Here is a 25,111-nt window from a genome sequence, read left to right on the forward strand (position 1 = left end):
AAACACACCATTATCCCTACAAGTTTCCCTATGGCCACTTAGACTGTTTTTGGGAGGGGAGAAAACCACCACCACCAAAAAAACCAAAAAAAACAAAAGAAAAAAGAAAAAAGAAAACAACACCAAACCAAACCACCACACAGAAGAAACAAAAAGATTACTCCTAATAACAAAATATGCTGCTTGGTTCTACATCAGCTATGGCAGCTACGAAAGGGAGCAAACCAGAAATAAAGAAAATCACAATCCCCAATACTAGTGAAAGTTCCAAAATAGTGGAGTTGGTTGGAAAGAAGCTAGTATTCCTAGACAACTAGTACAGTAGAAAAATTCCAGATATTTAGAAAGGGTCTTAACAACTGGGGCAACATTCACAAAGAATCCAAAATCTGCTCATGTCTCATGGAAGCACCTTTCAGTGAAGGCAAGAATAAGCAAGCAAGGCCTAACAACACAGGAAGTAGCAGAAATAGTCCAGGAAGTCATAAGGATCCAGAACAGAGAGCTATGGCTGTCTGTCACAGACAGTAAAAATACAGGGAATATTGATGGAGGTCTGCACCACAAAACACAATACCCTCTCATTTCTTAAAAATAACGTCAAACCATCCTCTCTTTCGGTCATAGCAGCCAGGAGGATGAAGAGATGAAAACTGCTGACTGAGAAAAGATCCCACAGATTAAGAGATGAGACTAGAGATTGTTCCAATTGAAGAAGAAAAAAAAAAAAGCGTATTAGGTCTGCATGGCAAGGTTTTGGTAGCCAGCGGGCTACAGGGGTGGCTTCTGTGAGAAGCTTCTAGAAGCTTCCTCTATGTCTGACAGAGCAACTGCCAGCCAGCGGCAAGACAGACCTGCAGCTGGCCGAGGCCAAGCCCATCAGCGACAGTGGTAGCGCCTCTGTGAGAACAGATTCAAGAAGGGAAAAAAAAAAGAAAGTTGCTGCAGCACAGAAACTGCAGCTGGAGAGAGGAGTGAGAACATGTGAAAAACAACCCTGCAGACCCCAAGGTCAGTGAAGAAGGAGGGAGAGGAGGTGCTTCAGGCGCCAGAGCAGAGATTCCCCTGCAGCCCATGGGGAAGACCATAGCGAGGCAGGCTGTCCCCCTGCAGACCATGGAGGACCCCAGGCTGGAGCAGGTAGATGTGCCTGAAGGAGGCTGTGATCCCATGGGAAGCCCAGGCCGCACTGGAGCGGGCTCCTGGCAGGACCTGTTCACCCGTGCAGAGAGGAGCCCACGTTGGAGCAGGTTTTCTGGCAGGACTTGTGACCCCTTGGGGGACCCACGCTGGAGCAGTGTGCTCCTGAGGGACTGCACCCCATGGAAGGGACCCACGCTGGAGCAGTTCATGAAGAACTGCAGCCTGTGGGAAGGACTCACGTTGGAGAAGTTTGTGGAGAACTGTCTCCCGTGGGAAGGACCCCATGCTGGAGCAGGGGAAGAGTGTGAGGAGTCCTGCACCTGAGGAGGAAGGAGCGGCAGAGACAACATGTGATGAACTGACCGCAACCCCCATTCCCTGTCCCCCTGCACTGCTGGCAGGGGGGTAGGTAGAGAATCCGGGAGTGAAGCTGTGCCTGGGAAAAAGGGAGGGATGGGGGGGAGGTGTTTTAAGATTTGATTTCATTTCTCATTACCCTACTTTGGTTTGACTGGCAATAAGTAAGTTAATTTTCCCTAAGTCGAGTCTGTTTTGCCAATGACAATAATTGGTTGAGTGATCTCTCTGTCCTTACCTTGACCCATAAGCCTTTTGTTTTATTTTCTCTCCCCTGTCCAGTTGAAGAGGTGGCTTTGGTGGGCACCTGGCATCCAGCCAGGGTCAACCCACCACAAAAAGAAAGAAAAGCTCAATAAACAGTATTTTCTCCTGCTGCTGATGTAATCAACCACACTCAAGCTTTTCTGCAAAAGGACAGTAAGAATTTCTATCTAGTCACCATGGACTCATGACACTAGGATCTCTCATTTCCCAATGTGATTGTGGAGGCTGAGAGAAGCAGTAAGAGCAGCAAAGGTGATCTCAGATGGCAAAAGTACTCTACAAAGTTACAAAATGTTGTAACATCCTGAATGACTGATGCAGCTCTCTGATTAAGAGTCTGATCTATGGGTAGGCTCTGAAGCGGAGGAAGAACATTCCTAGAATCATTCCTTCTCTAAGGCTTTCCTCACCTGAATGAAGGACTTTCTGATGTAATGGATAGAATTCACTGCTCTTTTTTTTTTTTTTTACTTTCAGCGTTCAAGATGCCTGAAAATCCTTGTGAAAGAAGACTCCCTTGAAAAGTGCTATATTCATAGGAACTATGCTTTTGATGAGCTTCTAAGGCCTGTATAGACCATGAATCTGTGCAATGAAACCCCTCTCAGGAGATAGTCAAGGTAGCCCTCTAAAAATCAGGAAGAGATATGCTACTTAAAATACTATTTAGCTAATTCACATACAGTACCTAACAAACAGACAAGAACACAGCATGGGAGACAGAAAATGATTTGACATTCTCATATTCTCATTTCCCTCTTCAGAAGTAAGAGCCCAGATATTTAGCTAGCAGGTATTTCTGGAGACACATGGCTTCAAGCCACAACAACGAGTGCATCTGCCCCTCTCTTTGTCAAGCACGTAGACACCTATGATGATCCAAGACAGGAAATGGATCTCTTGCAGGATGAGGATAGCTTGAAAGCATTTACCAAGGTCTGATAAAGAAAAATCAAATTAAGAGTGGAGAGAAAAAAGTGGCAGAGAGGGGCAACACAAAACTGCTGCCTTCTCTCCAAACTCATGAGGAGAAAAAAAGAAGACAGAGAAATTTACTCCCTACTGTCTCTCTTCCCAAAGCACACAAAGCAGGAGAAACCACAAACAAGATCTTCAGAAGGGCATAACAGTTTAAGGCATTAAAAAACCCAGAAGTAATCCTTACAAAACATACTCCAGCTCGAATAAGTACCTCAAAGTAACTGAAGGTCACATGGTAAATATCTCTTGGGAGAGATGTGTCCCAAGTGCAACCTACAGATATGCATTTGAATAAAATTAATTTCTTTTGAGACAAGTGTCTTGGATACGAGAAGTTCTGTGGCTAAAATGTTTATGTAAAACATTCTCCAAAAATAAGATCATTTTTTTCTTTTTTTACGTGCAGTTCCTTGACTGAAGGACCAGTTGCATATCTTATTCTTTTCTACAAAATTGGAATATCCAGGAGACAAACACTGTTGCTTCACTTCCTGATACAATGGATACAATCCAGCACTCTTCTGTTTACCTGAACACTGCTTATCACTTCTGAGCACAAATTGTGCTCTTTAGGATTCAAGATGCCTGAAAATCCTTAATGCAATAATCATGGATAACTGCCCTGAAGCTAAATATCTTATCTGGAGATGTCCTTGCTTTCCATTCTGGCAATGACTACTTGAAGTTCCTATTACAGACTTTAGGGCAATGTAGCCTAGCAGAGGTCTTTTGCAGACTGCTACCAGGGCACAGCCACCCTGAAGCTATCACTCTTAACAACTGGAAACAAGACATCTTGAATGTAGAGTCAAACCTCAACAGAATCTCTGTAGAGGTACTCTGATTTACCTACGGGCCAAGTGAGGACCAACTGGCCAACTGTAACAGAAACTCTCAATTAGACTTGTGATATTTTTAACCCATGTTGGGTCAAGATGACTGTCACGTGCTACGTATGAGTCTCAGTTAATCCTCCATAGATGAGGCATTAATAACTGTCAATATCCAAGATTTGGCAAGAGTACTTTTGGTGCATTTACACAAAGACCAACACTCTGGACTAGCCAGCTGTTCAGACAGAAACACTGGCACTCTAATCTTTCTATGGTATACCAGATTACTGGCATTCAAATATTTAAGTTTGCTGCTTATGCTGAGGGTACTGATCATTTACTATGAAAATGAGCTATTTTTGATGCTTAGAATATCTCCTTATGCATACAGACATCTCCAGGACATCACCTTCTGCTTCATTAGGAGCAGCACAGTAGTTCAATGTGCTTTACTGCTGCACAGTCTCAGTACTTTCTCCAACCCACGGCTAGACTGCTGCATTGCACAGAACCTGAAGTTTGTCATCTTCACCTTTACGTGCAAGTATAACGAACTATAATGATCCAATCTGATGGTGCTGATGAAACATGAATCAGTGTAGCCATAATCTACTTTTACAGGAAATGAGTTTCTCACAAAGCAAGTGGAGCAGGAATGCAATTTTTCACTACTTGCTCATTCAAACAGCAAAAGTGGTCCCATAGGGCTAGAGGCTTCGTATTGTACATTCTTGTCAGTGTCACTATTTTCTCAGAACCTTCAAATGAATAGCATCTCTCCTTGGTACTTATATCACTTGAGTTTTTCAAATTGCTCTTTAACTTCCTTAATAAGTCTTCAATTTCTATTAAGGCCACATTCTGATTTCCTGTGAAGAGTGCCAGTGGAAAATTAAATTTCCCCATTATCTTCTATAGTAACAACTGACGGAAAAAAATTGAAAACTTCTTTACTCTTTTAACATGCTTTTAATTTTGAACTCCATGCAACTTAAAGTGTAGCCACCACATCCTCCTGCTTCTACTGTATTTCCAGCTGTATTTAAACTGGAGAGTTTCTTCCTATCATCTGACTGTTTCTTTCCTTTAGGTATTTTTGTTTTGGCAGCACTTCATGTTTTACCACTGTAGCTCAACCATCAGAGCTGTACTTACTTTACTCTATTTAGCTTGGGAGGGTAGTGGGGAAATCAAACCTTCCTTCAAATATAGCACTATTCAGTACTTGCAGTTGGTATTACTCTTAGCACTTTGTCTGTTTATGCACAGATTGGTTAAAATATGAAACTATAAACCTAAGAATATTTCAATTTGTCACTAAGGCTCCAAGATCACTCTGACAATGACTGTACATGCAGCAGTCACTGTTATTTAATGAAGTTTAGTCATTCACACATGAGGTACCACTAGTGAACAGCTACCCTAATCAAAACATGCAAAACTGGAGAAACAAATACATGCTTTTTAAAAAAAAAAATTATGACCAATACAGTATCCCACAAGCTAGTATCAGTCTGTCAGAAGTCAACAACATCAAGAGATTCTTATGTTCCTTTCATACTTTTACATACCTCATCCTTTTATTTTGTCACTTCTTTATAATATATTCCTAGAATTACACTGATAATTTTCAAATCACTACAGTCGATTTCACAGACGTCTTTCCATTAAATCTTCTGATAATATATAACTCAAAAAACTGAAGTCAAAAGATTTATCATGATGTCATATTTTGCTTCAAAAACGCACTTTAAAAGCAGCATTAACATCTATTATTGAAAAATAACTTCCCAAACACGAATCAAGACTAAATTACATTCTGCAACAAACACATTAGCATCTGTTTATCAAATATTTCAAATATGAATCTAAATGACTACAGTCGATTTCTGCAGCAATTGTAGTTTAAAGATCTAGTTTCTGTGTTACTATTTTAAACCTACTTAAAACCTGAAAGGTGTATCCCATCCAAGCAATTTTTTACATATTACAATGAAATATTTGCATTTCCCTCTACTCTGACACATGGTCTAGTACATAATACTATTCACCTCTGAAAAGGATATCCCTAATTTAAATCATACTCCAAATCTACAACTATTTCCAGACTGCTTTTCAGGACTAGATTATCTTAAAATAGATCATCATAAATCAAGTTACAAATCTTCTTGTCTCTGGCTAACTTTATTTTTCTCAATAGCATGAAAATTTACACTCTGCTTTCTGAAAACGTCTCTTATTTTTTGTGATTCCCTGTCTCGACCACCTCACAGTTTTTTAATCAATACCCAGCATTCCATTTGGTGACGAGGATAAAAATGACATCCTCCACTATTTAATGAGGGTCTTTATTTCAATATAGTCATCATTCTTTACAACAGAAAACTCAGCCTATTTTTTCTTTTCTCTACTAAGAGATACTCATTGCCAACTTAGTCTGAGGTGTGAGCTTTTTCACTTTTTCCTGAAGTTCTCAGCTATTCTGTCATCTATGGGCAACAAGCACTTTCTATGCTGCCAAGCAACACTTAACCAGCTCATCAATTTTAATCAGCCTTCCACAAACCCAGACTGCATGTGAAGGTTTGAAAATATAAATTCATTCCATTTATCTCTTGAAGAAAGAAAGAAAAAAAAAAACAACCAAAAAAACCCAAACAACAAAAAAACAAACTAGCCCTCCCCTTTGGTTCAACTTTCCTATTGCCACAGATGTGAATATATCCCATTCAATTAATTCAAAACATCTGGTCTAGATGACATACTGTTGATCTTTGTCATAATTAATCCATAGGCTCTCTCCTGCTATAATGAATAAAACCAGTTACCTGTTTTTGCCTCTCCTACCCAGGATAGGAGAGTTTCCAATAAAACAAAAAGTAAGATCCTGCTCTCATCTGTCACTACTGCAAAGCTTTTTCATAGTCTGGTCCCATGAGTAACACTGCACTCTCTCTTCTGGGCATTTATAGTTATAATGAAGTCTAGATTTTTTTTTTTAGGATACTATAATTAAATACTTTTGCAGACCTATATCCAATCCACGAATCACATCTTTGTTTTGATGCTTAGAAAGTATCTGCCAACAGTAATCCAATGGGCTTACTAAGTCTGCTGCTTACAGTCAATTAATTATGCAGCAACATTACATCCTACATTTTTACTTCTGGTTGACATTTTCACTATTGCAGTCTTGCATATTATTTCATCTCTGTGCAGTGTTATTAAAATATTTGTTCATAATTATAGATGTATACAATTGCTTAAACATAGTATCCTTAAACATAGTATCTTTAAACACCGATTTCACGCAATAGAACATTATATATTAACTCCCAGTTATTTTCTGATCTCAAAAAAATTCACACAAGTGGTAGAGGAGTATGACACATTATTATGGTCAGTACTCTGTTATATTAACATTTTACAAATGTTTAGAGTACAGGAAGGTCTCCAGCCTTACAAGAGAACTATACTTACTAGCTTTGCTTGCTGTGCGTTTACTGGATCACCATACTGCAGTAAAGCTTGAAACTGGTTATTCTTTGTGAATGTGATTATCTTCAATACAGCACCAAATTTAGAGAATATCTGCCAAAAACATTGTAAAGTTTTACACAGAAGTTCCTCCCAATCATAGCTCAAGTTAAAATGAAAATTGGCTTACCTGATGAAGAACATCCAAGGTTACAGGATAGTACATATTGTCAATAATTATTCTAAGTACTGGACTCTGAGCTGGAGTCACTGCACTCTCACTAACAGTGGTCCCACTAATGGGAGCATTTGTTGCCTGCACAGCCGTCACTGCCTGAAGAACAGCTTGGGCCCGCTTAACAAAAAAAAAAAAAAAAAAAAAGATGACAGAAGACAAATTTTTTTAATATTTCAAGATGGTAGCTGGAAATTAATTAGCAATACTAATATAGTTAACTTCAGAAACATAAAATAGTCCACTTATTTAAAACTCAGAGCTACTGACATAACACAACGTAAGTGCAATGCAGTCCCACTCTGTCAGAAGAAACAATAAAAAAGAAAATGTCAATTAATCCTTATGTCACAGCAAGGAGGGGCTTCAAACGGCACCAATATCAATCCTTCTAGTAGCAAGCTTATTGTTCTACTAGTAAGGATAAAGAAAGTGAGGATTTTGTAGGTTTCAAGACTCTTTAGAAGAGAAAAAAACCAAACAAAACCCACAAAACCAATCAACCAACAAAAAAACCCAAGACTATACAGAAACCAGAAGTACTTATCCTATTTTTCAAGAGATTGTATCGCAGTTAACATTTCACTGCCACTTTAATTATGTAGAAGGCTCTAATAGGAAGAGATAGGGCTAAACTAACACTTCCACACTTCTCAGTTTTAACACAATGAAATAATACACAAGACTGACAAGTGTCAGAAAGTAGTATCCACAGAGAAGTAAATAAACTGGTGTCTGTTATCCACCCTCTTTCATGAAAAGAAAAACAAAATCCTCTCCATGTGTGGGGATTTTTTGGTCTTTAAACACAAGCAGGGTTTTAGAAATTCAAAGTAACCACATGATGACATCACAAGAACACACATCTATGTAACTACTTCCACTGCCAAAACTGCCAGTATCAGAAAGATTAGATGTCTTTTTCTGAGAAAGAAAAAGTGCAGAAAAAAGGGTTTCCATTTAATACTTTCATTACAGTAGCCTTAGGAAGCAAACCAATACGAAACAGAGACAAGTGAGCATGCAAGGTAAAAATAGTAACCACCACATTAACGCATACTGCATATTTTAAAGGTATTAGAGCTACTACACAATTTCATATCTCACAACTTACATGATATTCCTCATACTGAAACGAATCAATGAGTAAGAAAAGTTGGGGGGGGGGGGGGCGGGGAAGACCTCATGAACACTAGTTGGGAAAACAAAATTTACCTCTATGTTTAACATTAATTACTGTAACTGTAAAAACAACTTTTGATACCAACAGGTTCTTTTTTTCCCTAATGTATGAAATATACAACTTCCAAGCTGGCCAGATGTTTGGCTGAGTTGCAAAGAACTATTTGCTACTCTTTCTGTAAGCACAGAAGAAGCACATATCAATTAAAACTCACTCCTTAAAGTGACTGGAAAAGTTTAGACTGTATAACCCAAAGAACCAAAACCTGTGAAGTCAATTTTAACATATGACCCTTGTTAGCACTATCCATCTATGCTTATAGATCATATTTCATTCCACAAAAGTGAATGTGAATACTTGAAGGAATACATTGGCAAATAAGGATATAATCTGTAAAATTATTATAGCAGTGAGTATTTTGTCAAACAAGTTCAAAATAACATTTAGTATCATATATAAATAGCCATTTTTGAAGACATTTGAGTAGTATGTAAGCTTTTTTCTTATTTTTTCAAAATGGAAATTAATTTAAAAAGATCAGCTGCAACATTCAGAAAGTATAACATACATTTATTTCTAAATGTTGCCATGTCTGTGCAGAAAGACTAAAATCATGCATTTATGACAGGCTGATGATTAAAGAGAATTGCAGTTACAGAGGTCATTCTATTCTCAATCCTTCTGAGTCTAGATACTGTATGAAACAAGGTATGAGATGTTTGTTTTAAATCTGAGTTTAAATGCTCCTCTCACAGTGTTCTGATGTCTCACAGGAAAAGGATTTTCATAGAATTATAAAGCTGAGATGAAAATTTAAATGGTCCCTTTTGAATCTATTTATTCAGAGTCAACTCATTCTGAGTACATAACTAAAAATAATCTTGGAAGCTACTATTTCTGAGAAATTCAGAATAGCATAGCTTAATGGAATTTTCCCTACTGTCATTATTTCTAAAGGCCTGGCTGTTTAAAGTACCCCTTGGTTAAACACATTTTTTTCTACCTTCTTTACAACTATGATATTTGCACCTTTCTCCAACTTTTTTATCCTATCTTTCCAGTTACATGTACTAACATCCTGATGACTTCATATCTTCCTGCTTGAACATCCAGAAAAAGACAATTTCAAAAGGAATTTGGCTGGATGAGAAAGCTTTCAAATACAGATTTAAAAAATCTAAGTTTTGAGCATAAAAGAATAAAAAAAGGCAGTCTACAAGCAATATCTGCACCACCTTTATTTTTCCTTACAGAAAAAAATAGCCAACTGTCTTGTGTTTTACAGAATGCCTCATAAGATACTAGTTAGAGTGCTTACTGCCAAGTACCTATTTATATTATTTAGTTCTAAATTAAAGAAAATAGAGACCTGAAAGACTGGGAATATGTTAAAACTGGGTATTAATGCGTATGGTGGCATAAAAGCTGCTGAAAAGTCAGTACATTCTATATGTTGAAAAGGTGAACACGTGAAGTACAAAAACAGTACCACCACAGAAGCCAGAGAATGTAAGAGAAAGACAATGTAAGAGAAAGCTTAAGGGAGTATGTCCATCCACTGTATGTGCTGACAGAATTCAACCTCTACTCTATTTTTTCAAAAGTAAATGAAGGTATTTATTTTTCTTTTCTTTATAACTGACATTTTGTGGGGAAAAAAAAGAAAACCAACCCTCAATATTTAAAAAGTACCTTTAGCAGACAAACGATCAAAAGATTCTAAGGAACTGGAATGTTTAGAAAGATCAACAGGAAAATCAACAGTATACTTGATCTGAACCAAGATGTCTTTCAACAGATTACCCTGAAACTGTTTTTAAAGGTAATTGCTATAATTTTACTAGTTACGTACCTTACCTAAGACAGGACACAAGCAACAGGAACTGTAACTTGGTACTTACACTGTGTTTTGTAACACCAAAAAGAAAATGTAAGAAGTTAACCTAAAAATAATCATCTGACTTGTGGTAAATTGATGTCTTTTTCTCCTCCTATAATTTGTACAAAATGGTCACCACGTTACTTTTGCTAATTTTCCTGTTCTACTGAAAACAGATACATATGCATCTATATTTATCGTGAAATAGGTTCTGCAGAGGCAAGAGCAAAACATTTTTTTGTTATTAAGTATATTCGTTTCTACAGTGATCATTAAGGTATTCTTCTCCAGGAACAGCAGATCACAAAAGCTGAGCTTACCAGTGCTACCAGTGATCATTCAAAGCACTGAAACGTAGGCATTGGCATTAGTCATTATCCCTAGGGAAATTCAAACTGGCATTAGAATCTCAGGTGTCAGAATTAGAAAGTTAATTTTTTTATCCTACAGTCTCTAAACTAAGATGAAAACTTATTTTACGAAAAAAAATTAAAGTTAAAAGACACTACAGAATCTTTTCCTTTTTACATTAAGGAACATTAAGAAAATTCATTGTAATGGAAAGATCACGCAGAAAGCAAATCCCTTTAATGTCACAAAATGGAATGATCATAGGTGAGACTACAGTAGTATTAGAATGTGGACGAAACCAAATTATTTAAACATATGCCATATGAAGCCAAGAATACATGCCATGCCTCATTTTCTACTGTTTGCATCTGTAATACTACATAACAGTAAATATACCTGGTTAAGTGTGTTATCAGTCTTTAGTTCTTTATGATTGGAATACTGAATATAGATAGGTTGGTTACGAAGATGAGGCGTCACAGCAGAGTAGTAGTTAACCATAGTGATAGCTGCTTCTTCTGTAGCAAGTTCTAAAAATGCCTGTAATTAAAAAGTTAATTTTCAGTATTTACAAAGCAGATAATCTTGATATTAGCAGCATATAAAAAGCACTTAAAGGGTTTGATAACACATTTTAACAAATATCAGTCTTCAGAAGATGTCATTCTCTACATACCAACTTTATTTGCTAAGCTAATTCATCTTCAAACATTCATCTGTGAAGATGCAGGACTAAATATTTATCTTATAGCTAACTTTTTGCTTTACATAGCTGCCAACCATCCTCTGTTCCCCCTCCCCCAATTTACTAAAAGACAGCATAAGTTCATTAAAAAAATTAAAGGAACAAAGGCTCTTTTTTTAAATACTTACTGTTACATGACTTCTTTCAATAGCATTTTAACAGCATATTTTGAAATTAGACAGTAAGCATACTAAAAAAAGGAAAGCAACAAATTACCTGATTTTTCCCTTTCAGCATGAGGATGTTGGTTACCTTACCGAAAGGTAAACCTAAAGCAATAACTTCTGTTTCTGTCACTTCCCCAGGCAATTTCCTGATATGAAGAACACGAGAAGGAACCCCATCCATTTTATCGTCACCTTTGAATTTCTTGTTGTCATTACCATTGGCTGAAAGACATATTCAGACTCTATTTGAAAAGTTTACTGGTATTATTAGTGCTTTATTAAAAAATGGTTTTAATTATAAATATGAGATAATTTTTAAGTAAGCCATCTCTTAGTTTGATCTAAATAAAATTTGAGGTTTCAGAACAACTTCTGAAGAGACAAATGTTACATAGTTTCAGGAAAGTTGGACTGTTGAAGACTAACTGACCTGGTCTCTTACACTAACTCAATAGCCCTCTGTGATAACTCATTTTCTAAACAAGACAAAAACCACAGCAAATCCTCTTCATCTCACTTTCAGTGAAGCATCTCATATAATACCATGTAAGAATATTAATTATGACTCAGACAGGCTTGCATAAGAACTCTAAAGTACATTAAAAAAACAATTAAAGGTTACCCAGAATTTTTTTGAAGGGAGAAAAATGGTGGTGAATAGTTACTAAAGAGCTCCTAAAGGAAAGTTTTAAGGATTGTTTGCACTAAGGAACCAGACATGAAAAGTAGAAAAATATCAAAGCAAGAAAGGAAGCATTATTAATGCTGAGAAGGATCACACTGGAGAAAGGGGATGACCCAGAGGACTGACGTCACAGAAGTCTGATGAAATCCACAGCCTCAGAATTTAAGGGCCAAGTACAAAAATGTCCATTATGAACTACAAGCTCACCAATAGAAAATGAAAAACCAACTAATAAACATGATGCAGCCAATATGGATAGGGGAACAAAACAAAACAAAAGAACCAGACAAGATTTTCCTAGCAGAAGCAGGGAAGCACTAACATCATTTTACAAAGCACCAGAAAGATACTATTCAGAATACTGTCCAGAATTCCTATACAGAATTCCAGCAAAATTCCAGCTTGAGTTCCTTTTTCATGAGAATATGCAATAAAAGAACTAGCCAGCTGAATGGAAGAAGTCTTGCTCTGGAATGAAGGCCAGAAAAAAAATTACTTGCTTTGGTTAAAAGGTAATGCAACTGCTGCCTACAAATATGTCAGTAGGGTAAACATCAGAGTCAAGAGCTAAAGAACAACACTGTCATAAGTTATATGGATATTAATGAATCAATGCTGGGAATCAGAATGCATTTAGATACAAGAGAAGCAAGTGTTAAGACTTCCTTTGTTCTACTTCTGGCTATAAAACATGCAAGTCACTGTGTGAGCTATTCAACTTCCGATTTCACATTACAAGAACAGTTCAATGGCTACCTGTATTTCCAAAAAACCACACAAATTGTGACTAGTAGAAAAATTATTAGAGTTCAAGTCCATGGGTTGAAGGCTTATACCAAAGAGGATTTAAAAAAAAAAAAAATTATGAACAAGACTACTTTTGTTTACTCACTAAAAAAGTAGAAACAATAAATGGGGGGAGGGGGATCAATAGGAAGCATTTATGTATGTTTAGTCCTCCAAAAGCCTTGTCTTCATAAGAAAGTTGATGGCTGTGATTTCCACAGGGAAGAAAATAAATAAGTCCTCAATTATCACTCAGCTGTAACCACAGAATATAATTCTGAATTTGTGCCAGGAAAACCATTTACACCTAATCTGATTCCCTGCATAAAAATATTGCATTTATTTACGACAGACTTAAGCACAGAAAGTTTTGCTAAGGGTATGCCTAAGTCATAATCCAGAATTCAAGTTTTTAACTCAGTTTGCCTAAACCAAGCCAACTTACTCAAGATTAAAAACACAGAATGAAATGGACTGGTTTTTTTACATGTCAAGAACATCGACACTCCAGATTTGGACTTGAAAAGCCAAACCAGGTATGACATTTAACTACCTTTTCAATGCTATTAGGAAGGACCCACTTTTTACTTTTTCAAGAATAAGGTCATTCTCCATATTTCCATTAAAGTAAGTGATGGAAAAAGGATAAATCTATACATCAGGAATTGTTTCCATCACTTGCGTATATCTTTTTCTAACAGCTAAACCTCTTCATTCTAATTTGAATGTTTCTACCTTCCACTTCAGCTATCCATCTTGAGATTTAGCTAAACCTAAAATTCAAGATATTCTCTTAGCTAAAAAAAAAGTATGCCTTAGAGTCAGGTCATCCCTTAACTCTCCCTGCCCCCCAAATAATAAAAAAATCCAAGACTGAAGGACTGAGCTTTTTAAAGAGTTCTTGCACTGCAGAACACTTTGTAAGTCTTTTCCAACTTACTACAGCAGACAAAACAACAAAAACCTATTTTGACATCAGAAGTGGTCGAAATTCAGCTAGCAGCATCTCCAACTGACAATGCTAGAAGTGGTTGAATCTATGCAATAGGATGTATTTTATTTTGGTCTGCTGCACAGAAGGACAAATTTTGGTGGAACACAGATGACTAAAACTTCAAAAATACACACTGAACTAGTAACTGAAGTCCATCCTTACGTCTACACAGGGCTCTAACCTGCATCATTTTGGAAAACGTGGCGAGACTGGGCTTCCAGGTAACCAGATTTCACCTGTTCAAAGTTGCACAATATCCTACTTTATCCTCAAAGTGACAGACAGCCAAAGTTTATGAAAAAGTACTTTTATTTTTCACCTGAAGCTCATTACACAATAGTCTTCCCTAATTCTCAATTCAAATCTCTACAAAACACTAGAAGAAAACATTGTAAAGTATGACAGGCTTCAAAAATGTATTACAAATAGCACATTTCAAACTTGCAAAGAATGAAAGTATTACAGTGATCCTGAAACCAGATTTCCAATGCCGTTCATACTTAAGCTTTCTAATTTTAATTCATTACAAATTTCAAAAATTAAATATGAAACATTAAAATGAGAAATGAGAAAGCAAAAATAAAGTTTTTAAACTAAAAGTTTTTCTGAAACTGGAAAGAAACTTCTGTTTTTATTACATCACCAGAAAAGTATATACCATGAATGCTCAGATCTTACAGAGCTGTTTTGACCTTTGTGTGGTTTTCAACATAGAATTTTGACCTATTAATTTTTCCACAGCACAATGTCCAAGAATTTTCTTAAACTAAAGCTTGTATTTGGATTAGGGCTTAGGTAATCTCTATGTTACTATCACTGGCCAGTATACAATCACTCACATACATGTAATCGCAAAGAAATGTTCCTTTAATAATTATTATATTACCTGAATAAATTGTTTTTCCATCTATTAGCATTGCTATGTAATATCTACATTTTACAGTTTTTCAACTTTTGCTGCAGTAAGTTTAAAGAACAAATTTATGAGAAATATTTTGTTGTACTATTTTTATATATATATATCTTTTCCTAGAGCAGTTAACAGCTTTACCTTAACTCATGTATACAAGTCTCTCACGCAATTTTATTTTTTAAACTATCTTAAACTAAGCATCTACTATTCTTTAAACTTTTTTCTTACTGTAAAAAAGAGAAGTGCCTATGCTAAAATGTTTAAGTGAAAAAGTATATATATATTAAAACAATATACACAAAAAGATACAGAATTACACACTAAAGAATGTATGGCAATCAGAAAAATGGGGGAAGGGGGGGGGTGGACAGGATGGGGGGGACTGGCAACAAGCATTCTCAATGCTATGTAATGCCCAAAGAAAGTTTTCAGTGGCAGGGCAAGCAACCATGACAGAAGTTGTTTATTACTTATTGGCAGAAGCATGCCTTGCACAGTGAAAGCTGAACTGGTAACATTCATAAAAATGAAGCCCACCTTCTTAAAGTAAAATTTATCCCAAAACATTTATGACTGGATTTTCAGAAAAGAGAAGAAATTAACACAACACTGGTTATTACTGCTTTTCTTGAAAGCCAAGAGAACATGTACTGTTTCTACCTTTGATTATCCAGCCAGCGTAGCCTAACACTTACTATTTCAATAATGGCAGTAATAAAGTGTGTGTGTGTCATATACTAAATATGCATGCACATACACAAGTGAATTTTTCAACATTTGTCAACAAGTGAAATTTAGCTTTCAGAACAGTTATTAAGAGTTTTTGGCACTGTATGAAACCTTTCTCCCTAACTTTAGTCTCTTATTTGCCATTTTAAAGGGTACTTCTCAGCTGGAGAGACACCATTAAATTGCACTTGGGAATAGAAAACCGCAGCATTTAAAACATGGGAACACAACTTGTTCAGAGACACTGAAAAGGTGAATTCGACTACTGTTAGAACAACAGCTTCATTCTCTAACAAATTGTACCGGCATAATCAGTGTCCATAAAGGGTAAAAGGTTAAGTCAAAAAGAGCAAGGTACTAAAAGAATAACATTGTCTTGCAGTAGAAATGGAGTCTGTGGAGATAAGAGATAAACAAGTAACCAAAAAGATCCCTCCCTATACAGCAGGAGAAAGACAAAACTGCAGAAAACTGGGAGGGGGCAAGGGGATGTTGGAGGGGGACACCTCACAAGCCAACTAAATACTGCTGAGGAACTATTATTAAATGGAAGCTTATTGCCAAGTAGGTATTTCATCAAGTAGTTTAGCTTTCACCAGACTTGAAAAGCCTGATCCAATTCAAACCTCTTGCTGCTATAACTAATAAAAATAAACATGCACTGAAGAGCATAATGATACAATATCTGCATTGGGGTAAAAAAAATCACCATGAGAATAGCATGACTAAAACAGTGTTAGTATTAGTTCATTTACTAATCAAGTTATAGCCTTAAATATATAGTTTTAAAAAATAAAAAAACCATCAGAAATCTAACGTGAATATTCATTATATTCAACTCAAGACTACCAAAACACCCCCCCTGTCCTGTAACAGCCATTGCACTGATGTAAGCCTTCTTTGGCTCTCCACCAAGGAGAAGAAAAATCCAGTTTCCGTATGACATCAGCTGTCTACTTCTAAACAAAATCTCATCTCTACAAATGGCATTCAAAGCATTATTCTCCTAAATAGGATACTACACCCTAAACATAGTTGATATGTAAGCCACAGAGTTGCACAGAGTTCCTTCAGTTTAGCAAAAATGAAGTTGTTGAAATTGAATGCTTAACAGTTGGCCATTATCTAAATGGCCATTATCTAAACAACTTGGGTCCCTGGCATTTTTAGTTAGTAACTTCTATTTTATTAAACACAGAAATAGAAACCTATACACATCTATAAGCAACAGAATGAAGTGCAATGTACACAAGGAATACTCTAAGTCCATGGCATTCAATTGTTAAAGTTATGAAGATGCAATGCTCCCAAGTAGTTTTTGCAGAAAAACTGATCTTAAAGTTCAGCATAACTCCTAACAAACAGTGAATAACTAACTTCCTGCTGATAACTATTTCTGAAAACATATCTTAATGAGATTTCATCCTAGAGGAGTTTTTCTCTGCGCAGGTTTTTTTTTTAATTTTTTGAGAAGTACATAAATATAACCTAAAGTGCTCTGAGGCCAAAAACACGTAACTGACCTTGAAAATATATGAAGCCTTTAAATTAGATGTGTAATTTTCCTTTACAATAACCTTCTTTCATATTCACACAATCTCCTAATATAGAAATGTAACTATGTGGCTATGGGCAGAGATTTTGCATACAATAAAAAGTTGCTTTCACCTATTATTTCCTGGAAAGAAGGGAAAAAAAATTTTAAAAATTCATTACAAGATGCTGATGATAAATCCCTGCATATCAGCATAGCAAAATAATTGATAAATAAATATCCTTTCTGCAGGAGTCAACATCTGTTTCACAACTGTCAGTACACACCACCAACCAACTAAAAAAAAAAAAGTAAATACTTAGGCTTTCCTGAAACACTTATTTCATCCTCCAATACAATCAGTTTATACATTAAAGACAAGAAGCTTACTAACAGTATTATTCATTGTTGTTGCTAACGTAGAAAGTACTTCTTCTGTCACATTAGCTAAATATATGATATTTAACGTTATCAACAAGTAGAACATAGAACACATATCCACACAGGAAATATCTGACTAAGAGAAAGGTAATGGAATTATGAAGATATCTAGTTTACAGTTGTGGATTATGACCAGAGAGAAAGATTAAATATTGCAGTGGCTACTAAACACAATCATTTGCATAAAACAACCAGCTAAGGAAACCACAGACAACCACAAATTGGGAAAGTATAACAGAGAATATTGTGGTTTTGTTTCTGAGGTTCTTTCCTTAAATATATATACCCAGCCTGATGTCACAGATAAAATGTAGGAAGAGGAGACTTTTGGTCTGATCCAGTGACAAACTTCTCCACAAGTGTCAACAGGTTCCCAAAACAAGAAAAACAGGACCTTTGTGTTTTAGTACAGACAACAAAAGTTCAAGCTAAAGATAAAATCTGGAATTTAAAATGTTTGAAAGAGCAAAAAAGGAGATACTACATTCAAAAATAAGATGAAAACATGAAGAATGTGAAGTACTCTGAAGTCTGCATTTGTTAACCTTAAAATTAAAGGGGTTTGCTGTTGTTTTGGGGCTTGGCAGGGGAGGGCAGAGTATGTTCTGCAAGACTTTGTACTTCAACATACTTTATATACCCCATTATCCTTGCCTTGCTAGGCCACTACTACATGTGGAAGTTTTACCACTTGAACGAAAGCATTAACCAGTAGTAATAAGTGGATTTTTACCATGGACATTGGCCACATGCAAAGGAAAATCTTGACCAATCAGTAATAAAACTATCTTATCATACAAAGAATACCACCTCTCAGGAATTTGAACTTAAATAAGTAAACATGGTCAAGCAATTAAAAAATTAACTACACAGCTTCTAACTGGCAAACCTGCACATAGGCTGCCCCTCTGTTTCCAAATTCACCGAGCAGCACTGAGTAAGTTTTCTAAGCAACTACCATAGCACACTTACAATATGGTATAGTGGCTGTTCAATGTTGCACAGTCTAAAACTAATGCACTTCCCTTCGGCCTTTAAAATATGTAAAAATACTACAGCTAGAGTGAAATGCAACTGAAGTGGGACAAAAATGAATTACCATGGCATAGCGATGCAGACAGAAATGAACTAAATTAATAATAATAGCCACATTTTATTTCTCCCATCCTGAGGTTGAGGGGTTTGGGTTTTTTGTGTGTTTGTTTGGATTTTTTTTTAAAGTTTCTTAATTTGCAAAAAGATATATTGTTCAGACATTCAGAGTATTAAAATTTAGTTCATCCACATGCACATGCCCAAGTATATCTGCAGAAAAATGTAAATTATAGTCTATTATTAAATTATTATACTTTCCAATCGCATGTACTGTACTTCTTCAGATCTTTCCAATTACTATTAATTGTAATCAATTTGCAAACTTCAGAAGTAGATTACCTATATTTAGACATCATTAATGTTAACTAATAACCAATTTTACTTAATGTGCCATCAAAACCAGCACATCTATGTTTATTCCCCAAGTTAAATACAGCACTTGAAATATTATTAGCTTGTATGCCTCAGTGCTAAATATTCTGTTAATACAATGAATTACCTATCAAAGTCACTGTTAACATTCCCTGCTAATATAGTAAAAATAAGATCAAGATTAATAGTATCGTTTAAAGCTCCAGGAGCTCGGTGAGCTCAGCTACAAAACGATTTTTGAGATGTTTTCACTGATTCAACTTCAACACACAAATGTGAACAATGAAATTGGTGGCAGCCATAGTTAAAAAACCTGCCAATCTTTCTGCTTCATCCCTTGTCTTTGACAAGCCAAGTTTCATAGAACTTTCATCAACATCTTTCACTTTTTATCTACATCCCTTTAAAATTTTAATTTTTTTTGGTGTGGATTTCAGCAATACAGTTCATGGCATGAGCATCTTCATATATATATAACTGTTCCTAAAACTTCCATTAAGCAGTTCTCCACCTGAAAAGAAAAAAGCCTCACAAGAAGTTCAGCATAAAAGTAACCCATCACAGAGGAAATGCCTTTTCTACTTCTTAAAGAGAAGGGACTTTCTTAGACTTAAAAGCTGCAGAATAAGCAACTGCAGTTATGTATTTACTGAACACACAGCACTGAAAGGTGAAAACAGTTGTTTATGTACAATCATTTACAATGTGCATAACTAATGTCTTGAAAAACTCCCAGAGACAAAATATTTTTTAAATATCCTGGCTTCAGCTCTGGTTTCTCAGAATCCTGTTACCAAACCATAGTTTACCTAAACTGCCTTTCTAGTCAGTCTCCTGTGCACCAAGACAAAAAAAATGAATTCACAGACGTTTATGACAAGGTTATGCTCTCCAAAGAGATCGGAACCAAGCAAGATTATAACAGAAAATGAGAACAGACAATATTTTCAGAAAAGCTGAAAGGCCTGTGGTTCTGACAATACAACTTCAACATATCAATGTCAGCTGGTGCTAAAAAGCTCAGAAAATTAAACATCTAACATAAAAAAGAGAACTTATTAGAAAAGTTTAGATATTTGCTGACCTGGAACCTTACAAGCTGTCCTCCCTTGCAACAAATCCTCACCTAGTAGATGGGATTCTTCCCTCAATGTTTACAGAATGATTTTCTGCCATATGGCTTATAAACTAATTCAGGACAAAAAAATAAATTGTATATTTAAATATAAATGCTTGACTGAAATGATATTCCACAACAATAAGGACAGTAATCAAATTATGTCCAAAAGATGAGATATAAGGGTTCAGAATTAAGTGGTAAAAGAACTCACAAAGAAGTCATCCTCAATTATCCAAGTGTAAATTTCTTTTAAGGCTGTTCTTTTACAAAAGACACACAAAGTACTTAAGACAGTAACTTGTAGTGAATATTAATATAACATACTGTCAATTTCCTTTCATCTGTACACCCTTGAAGATTGATACTGATGACAAAGCTGTTTAGAAAATGCTCAAGGACCAGCCCTTGTATTTTGAGCAATGTCCTCTGGACAACAGTCCAACATGCTAGCATTTTCCTTAATTCCATATTGTTTATCAGATTACCAGTGGTTCAAACAATCAATAAGAAAGCAAACCAAATGTTTGTCCAACAATTTTGCAAAAATTTTCTTTCACAAAAAACCAGGGAGGGATTCATATGTAAGACTCCCTATAGGGCAGAGAAAGCATGCATCTTTCATGCCTTTCTCAGACTAAGAAAAAGAATTAGAGCAAGAGTATTCATAAAAGCATTAAAGTACTACAGTATTCTAACTGAACAGCAGCTGAATACCAAAAAAACCTAATGGAACTGTTACCACGATAAAAGGGTAGGATGATAATTTTTAAAAACCTCATCTCCTTTCACCCCTGAAGACACAGCCCCCCGTTCTACCAAAACCACCCACTTCCGTGATAAGGCCATTTTTTTGACAACTTAAGCAATTTGGTTTAGGTTAATATTTCTACAGCAGAGATTCAGAAAGAAATGAGGCTGTGATTCACAAGGTTTTGCTCTAAGTTTAGGCCTGCTAGGGCACTGCTAGTGACAACTGGTTTTTTGATTGTGTATGCTTTTACCAATAAGGCTCAGAAGATTACAAAACAAACTGTGTCTTTCTTCTGTTCATCTAGGTATCTCTTTGGAAAAATATGTGATCAGATGTTGAAAATATCAAGGTAAAAACCAGAATAGGTTTCTACGTACTCCAGAAAACAATGACCAGGTCTCATAAAATCATGACACTTCCAAACTCTAAGAATGAGAAGGCAAGAACAAGCATTAGTTTTAAGAATTACCATTCAGGCAGAGTTCTACAACATGTCTCCTTTACAAAGAACTTAAATCAATGATTACAGATTCTCTTAAGCCCTATAAAATCCAAAGAAGATTCATCACTACCATGCCTTGGCTACATCAAAAAAAACTCTGTTCACAAAAGTTTTAAATTCTTGCAAAGAGAAAAGTAACAACAGAACTGAAGCAAAAGGAGGACATTAATTTGGACATAAAGAATACTTGAACTCATTTGGCTTCAGGAGATGGGTACAGAAAAATTAACACATGGGTTTCCATTTCAGATCTAATTACTTCCGAGTCTACAATCTGAACTTGTAAACTGTGCAAGTCTGGAAAAAGTACTTCCAGACTCACAATAAGAGAGATATGGGAGGATATATTCAGAAATAACACTGAACTGTGGATTTAGCCCACTCTACAGGGTTTTTTTAAATGCTATTTTACAAAGGCAGGCAGGCAGAAGAGAAATTTGAAGGCAGTCCCAAGAAACTGCTCAAAAACAAACAAAAAAACCAACCCAAAATGTCCCCCTTTCCACTGACCTCTATAGAGAATGACTTGAATTATAATACTGCATTCAGATTGGGGTTTTTTGTTTGTTTGGGACTATTTTTCTACCAACCTCCTTTATATATTGCACACTAATATGAAAACTTTTATAACAGGCAACTGATACTACAGAAACCAGGCCACTACTCAGAGCACTGTTGCTTGTTAATGAGATCATTTCTGAGAAGTCATTTATGGTTCTGTATGCCTAGAGACATATCAAGAGGTCTTACTTGTATAAAATGTAAAGAATAAATTCACTTGAAAACTCTTACAAATGCTTTTTCTTTGATAACAAGAAAAAAATCCCACAAACCAACACAAAACCCAAACCCTAAATCAGCTTAAAAAGGGGGGAAACAAAACCAAGGTGGGGAGGAGAATCTGTATTTGTTAAAATACATCAAACTCCCAAGTCCATATAATGGAATCAAAGCACTCTTTTCCATTTTAAGAACTTTTTGAGGAGAAAAGAATTTCTGTTTAAAGTTTGAGCCTTCTTAGACAAGCTTCTGTATTTTTTCTGCTGAAAACTCAAAATTTTAATAATTCATGTATCAAATTTTGTTTTCCCTTTAGCTTTTAATTTTTTTTTCCTTTGATAAATTAACTTACATTTAGTTTTCCTGAACTAAAAGTTTCTCTCAAAATACATGGAAAATTTGGTAACATTCAGGACTTTGTCCTGGTAACAGTGCTCCCCCCCCCCCAATTCAAACCCTCACACACACAACCCAAGCTCCTTTTCACTCTAGTTTCTCATTTAAGTGAAGCAAATTGCTGAAGCACTAATATCCAGCACTGCAGAGGACATCAAGAAAATAAAAATAAGAACCAGAAAGAAGAAAGAAAAGCAGGGGAGATTAACAGATGTTCTGGAGTTCAAAACTGGCTATGAATGCACTGCACCGCATTTTTGATCTATTCCAAAGAAGTATCATCTCTTCACCTTTGGTTATAGAACTGCCAATGGAAGTGGTTCTCCTCTCTTCTGCTGCCATTCTCCTCCACCCCACAATGCACTGAATGTAGCAACTGTGCAACCACATGACTTATCAGTTAAGTTGCTCCAAGGAAAAACTACACTTTTTGGCAGTACAGTTTAATGCTGGATTAGCTCATTCTGCCCATCTATGAGCACTCCAACACAGAGAGTGGAGCAGAAACATGTGGCATTGGGTGGGGGGGTTCTGCCTGTGCTAAGGAGGTAGGATGAGAAAGCACAGAACTACCCATTCTGGCAGCTGCCACCACAGCACCCCAAACATAAATGAAATTGCACCCTGAATTCCAAACTTTACTAGATTAAAAGGAAAGAGTCTGCTACTAGTATCAGCAACTATAATGCTCATCAGCAACTATAATGCTCAGCAGAAAAATACGGTAAAACTGATCAAGCTTATTAAAGCAGTGAACCAGGCAACTATTTGGAAAGCTCAGCAACACTCTGCTGCCATGAACCAATTCCTTCACATCTTGGGGGGGAAAAAAAAGGAAGGAGGGGGGGGGGGGAAAAGGAAGGAAGGGGGGGGGAAAAGGAAGGAAGGGGGGGGAAAAGGAAGGAAGGGGGGGGGAAAAGGAAGGAAGGGGGGGGGAAAAGGAAGGAAGGAAGGGGGGGGAAAGGAAGGAAGGAAGGGGGGGGAAAGGAAGGAAGGGGGGGGAAAGGAAGGAAGGGGGGGGAAAGGAAGGAAGGGGGGGGAAAGGAAGGAAGGGGGGGGAAAGGAAGGAAGGGGGGGGAAAGAAAGGAAGGGGGGGGAAAGAAAGGAAGGGGGGGGAAAGAAAGGAAGGGGGGAAAAGAAAGGAAGGGGGGAAAAGAAAGGAAGGGGGGAAAAGAAAGGAAGGGGGGAAAAGAAAGGAAGGGGGGAAAAGAAAGGAAGGGGGAAAAGAAAGGAAGGGGGGAAAAGAAAGGAAGGGGGGAAAAGAAAGGAAGGGGGGAAAAGAAAGGAAGGGGGGAAAAGAAAGGAAGGGGGGGAAAGAAAGGAAGGGGGGGAAAGAAAGGAAGGGGGGGAAAGAAAGGAAGGGGGGGAAAGAAAGGAAGGGGGGGAAAGAAAGGAAGGGGGGGAAAGAAAGGAAGGGGGGGAAAGAAAGGAAGGGGGGGAAAGAAAGGAAGGGGGGGAAAGAAAGGAAGGGGGGGAAAGAAAGGAAGGGGGGGAAAGAAAGGAAGGGGGGGAAAGAAAGGAAGGGGGGGAAAGAAAGGAAGGGGGGGAAAGAAAGGAAGGGGGGGAAAGAAAGGAAGGGGGGGAAAGAAAGGAAGGGGGGAAAGAAAGGAAGGGGGGGAAAGAAAGGAAGGGGGGGAAAGAAAGGAAGGGGGGAAAGAAAGGAAGGGGGGGAAAGAAAGGAAGGGGGGGAAAGAAAGGAAGGGGGGGAAAGAAAGGAAGGGGGGGAAAGAAAGGAAGGGGGGGAAAGAAAGGAAGGGGGGGAAAGAAAGGAAGGGGGGGAAAGAAAGGAAGGGGGGGAAAGAAAGGAAGGGGGGGAAAGAAAGGAAGGGGGGGAAAGAAAGGAAGGGGGGGAAAGAAAGGAAGGGGGGGAAAGAAAGGAAGGGGGGGAAAGAAAGGAAGGGGGGGAAAGAAAGGAAGGGGGGGAAAGAAAGGAAGGGGGGGAAAGAAAGGAAGGGGGGGAAAGAAAGGAAGGGGGGGAAAGAAAGGAAGGGGGGGAAAGAAAGGAAGGGGGGGAAAGAAAGGAAGGGGGGGAAAGAAAGGAAGGGGGGGAAAGAAAGGAAGGGGGGGAAAGAAAGGAAGGGGGGGAAAGAAAGGAAGGGGGGGAAAGAAAGGAAGGGGGGGAAAGAAAGGAAGGGGGGGAAAGAAAGGAAGGGGGGGAAAGAAAGGAAGGGGGGGAAAGAAAGGAAGGGGGGGAAAGAAAGGAAGGGGGGGAAAGAAAGGAAGGGGGGGAAAGAAAGGAAGGGGGGAAAAGAAAGGAAGGGGGGGAAAAGAAAGGAAGGGGGGGAGGAAAAAGAGAAAAGCAAGACCCCTGAAGTGAGCTCTCCAAGGGAACTCAATGCACGTTCAACATACAGCAGCATTAACTGCAATAGAAGGCATTTCAGTATGTGCCAAT

The 25,111-nt window shown here is 37.2% G+C and overlaps 1 protein-coding gene across 6 annotated transcripts in view; it reads right to left on the reverse strand.

Annotated features, from left to right (window-relative positions):
• The window catches only part of PTBP2 (polypyrimidine tract binding protein 2), a 56,171-nt gene that overhangs the window by 15,078 nt on the left and 15,982 nt on the right, over positions 1-25,111 (reverse strand). For all 6 annotated transcript variants that reach the window (XR_012652046.1, XM_075038936.1, XM_075038935.1 and 3 more), the window contains 4 exons: positions 11,668-11,840; positions 11,103-11,246; positions 7,249-7,413; positions 7,062-7,172 (listed from right to left, as the gene is read on the reverse strand). Coding sequence is in view for 5 of the 6 variants with exons in the window: in XM_075038936.1 (XP_074895037.1) it covers positions 7,062-7,172; positions 7,249-7,413; positions 11,103-11,246; positions 11,668-11,840 (593 nt within the window). In the remaining variant the exon portion in view is untranslated. The remainder of the gene's footprint in view (positions 1-7,061; positions 7,173-7,248; positions 7,414-11,102; positions 11,247-11,667; positions 11,841-25,111) is intronic.

The sequence above is a fragment of the Buteo buteo genome, chromosome 10 (genome assembly GCF_964188355.1).
Source record: "Buteo buteo chromosome 10, bButBut1.hap1.1, whole genome shotgun sequence".
In the NCBI taxonomy this organism is placed as follows: domain Eukaryota; kingdom Metazoa; phylum Chordata; class Aves; order Accipitriformes; family Accipitridae; genus Buteo; species Buteo buteo.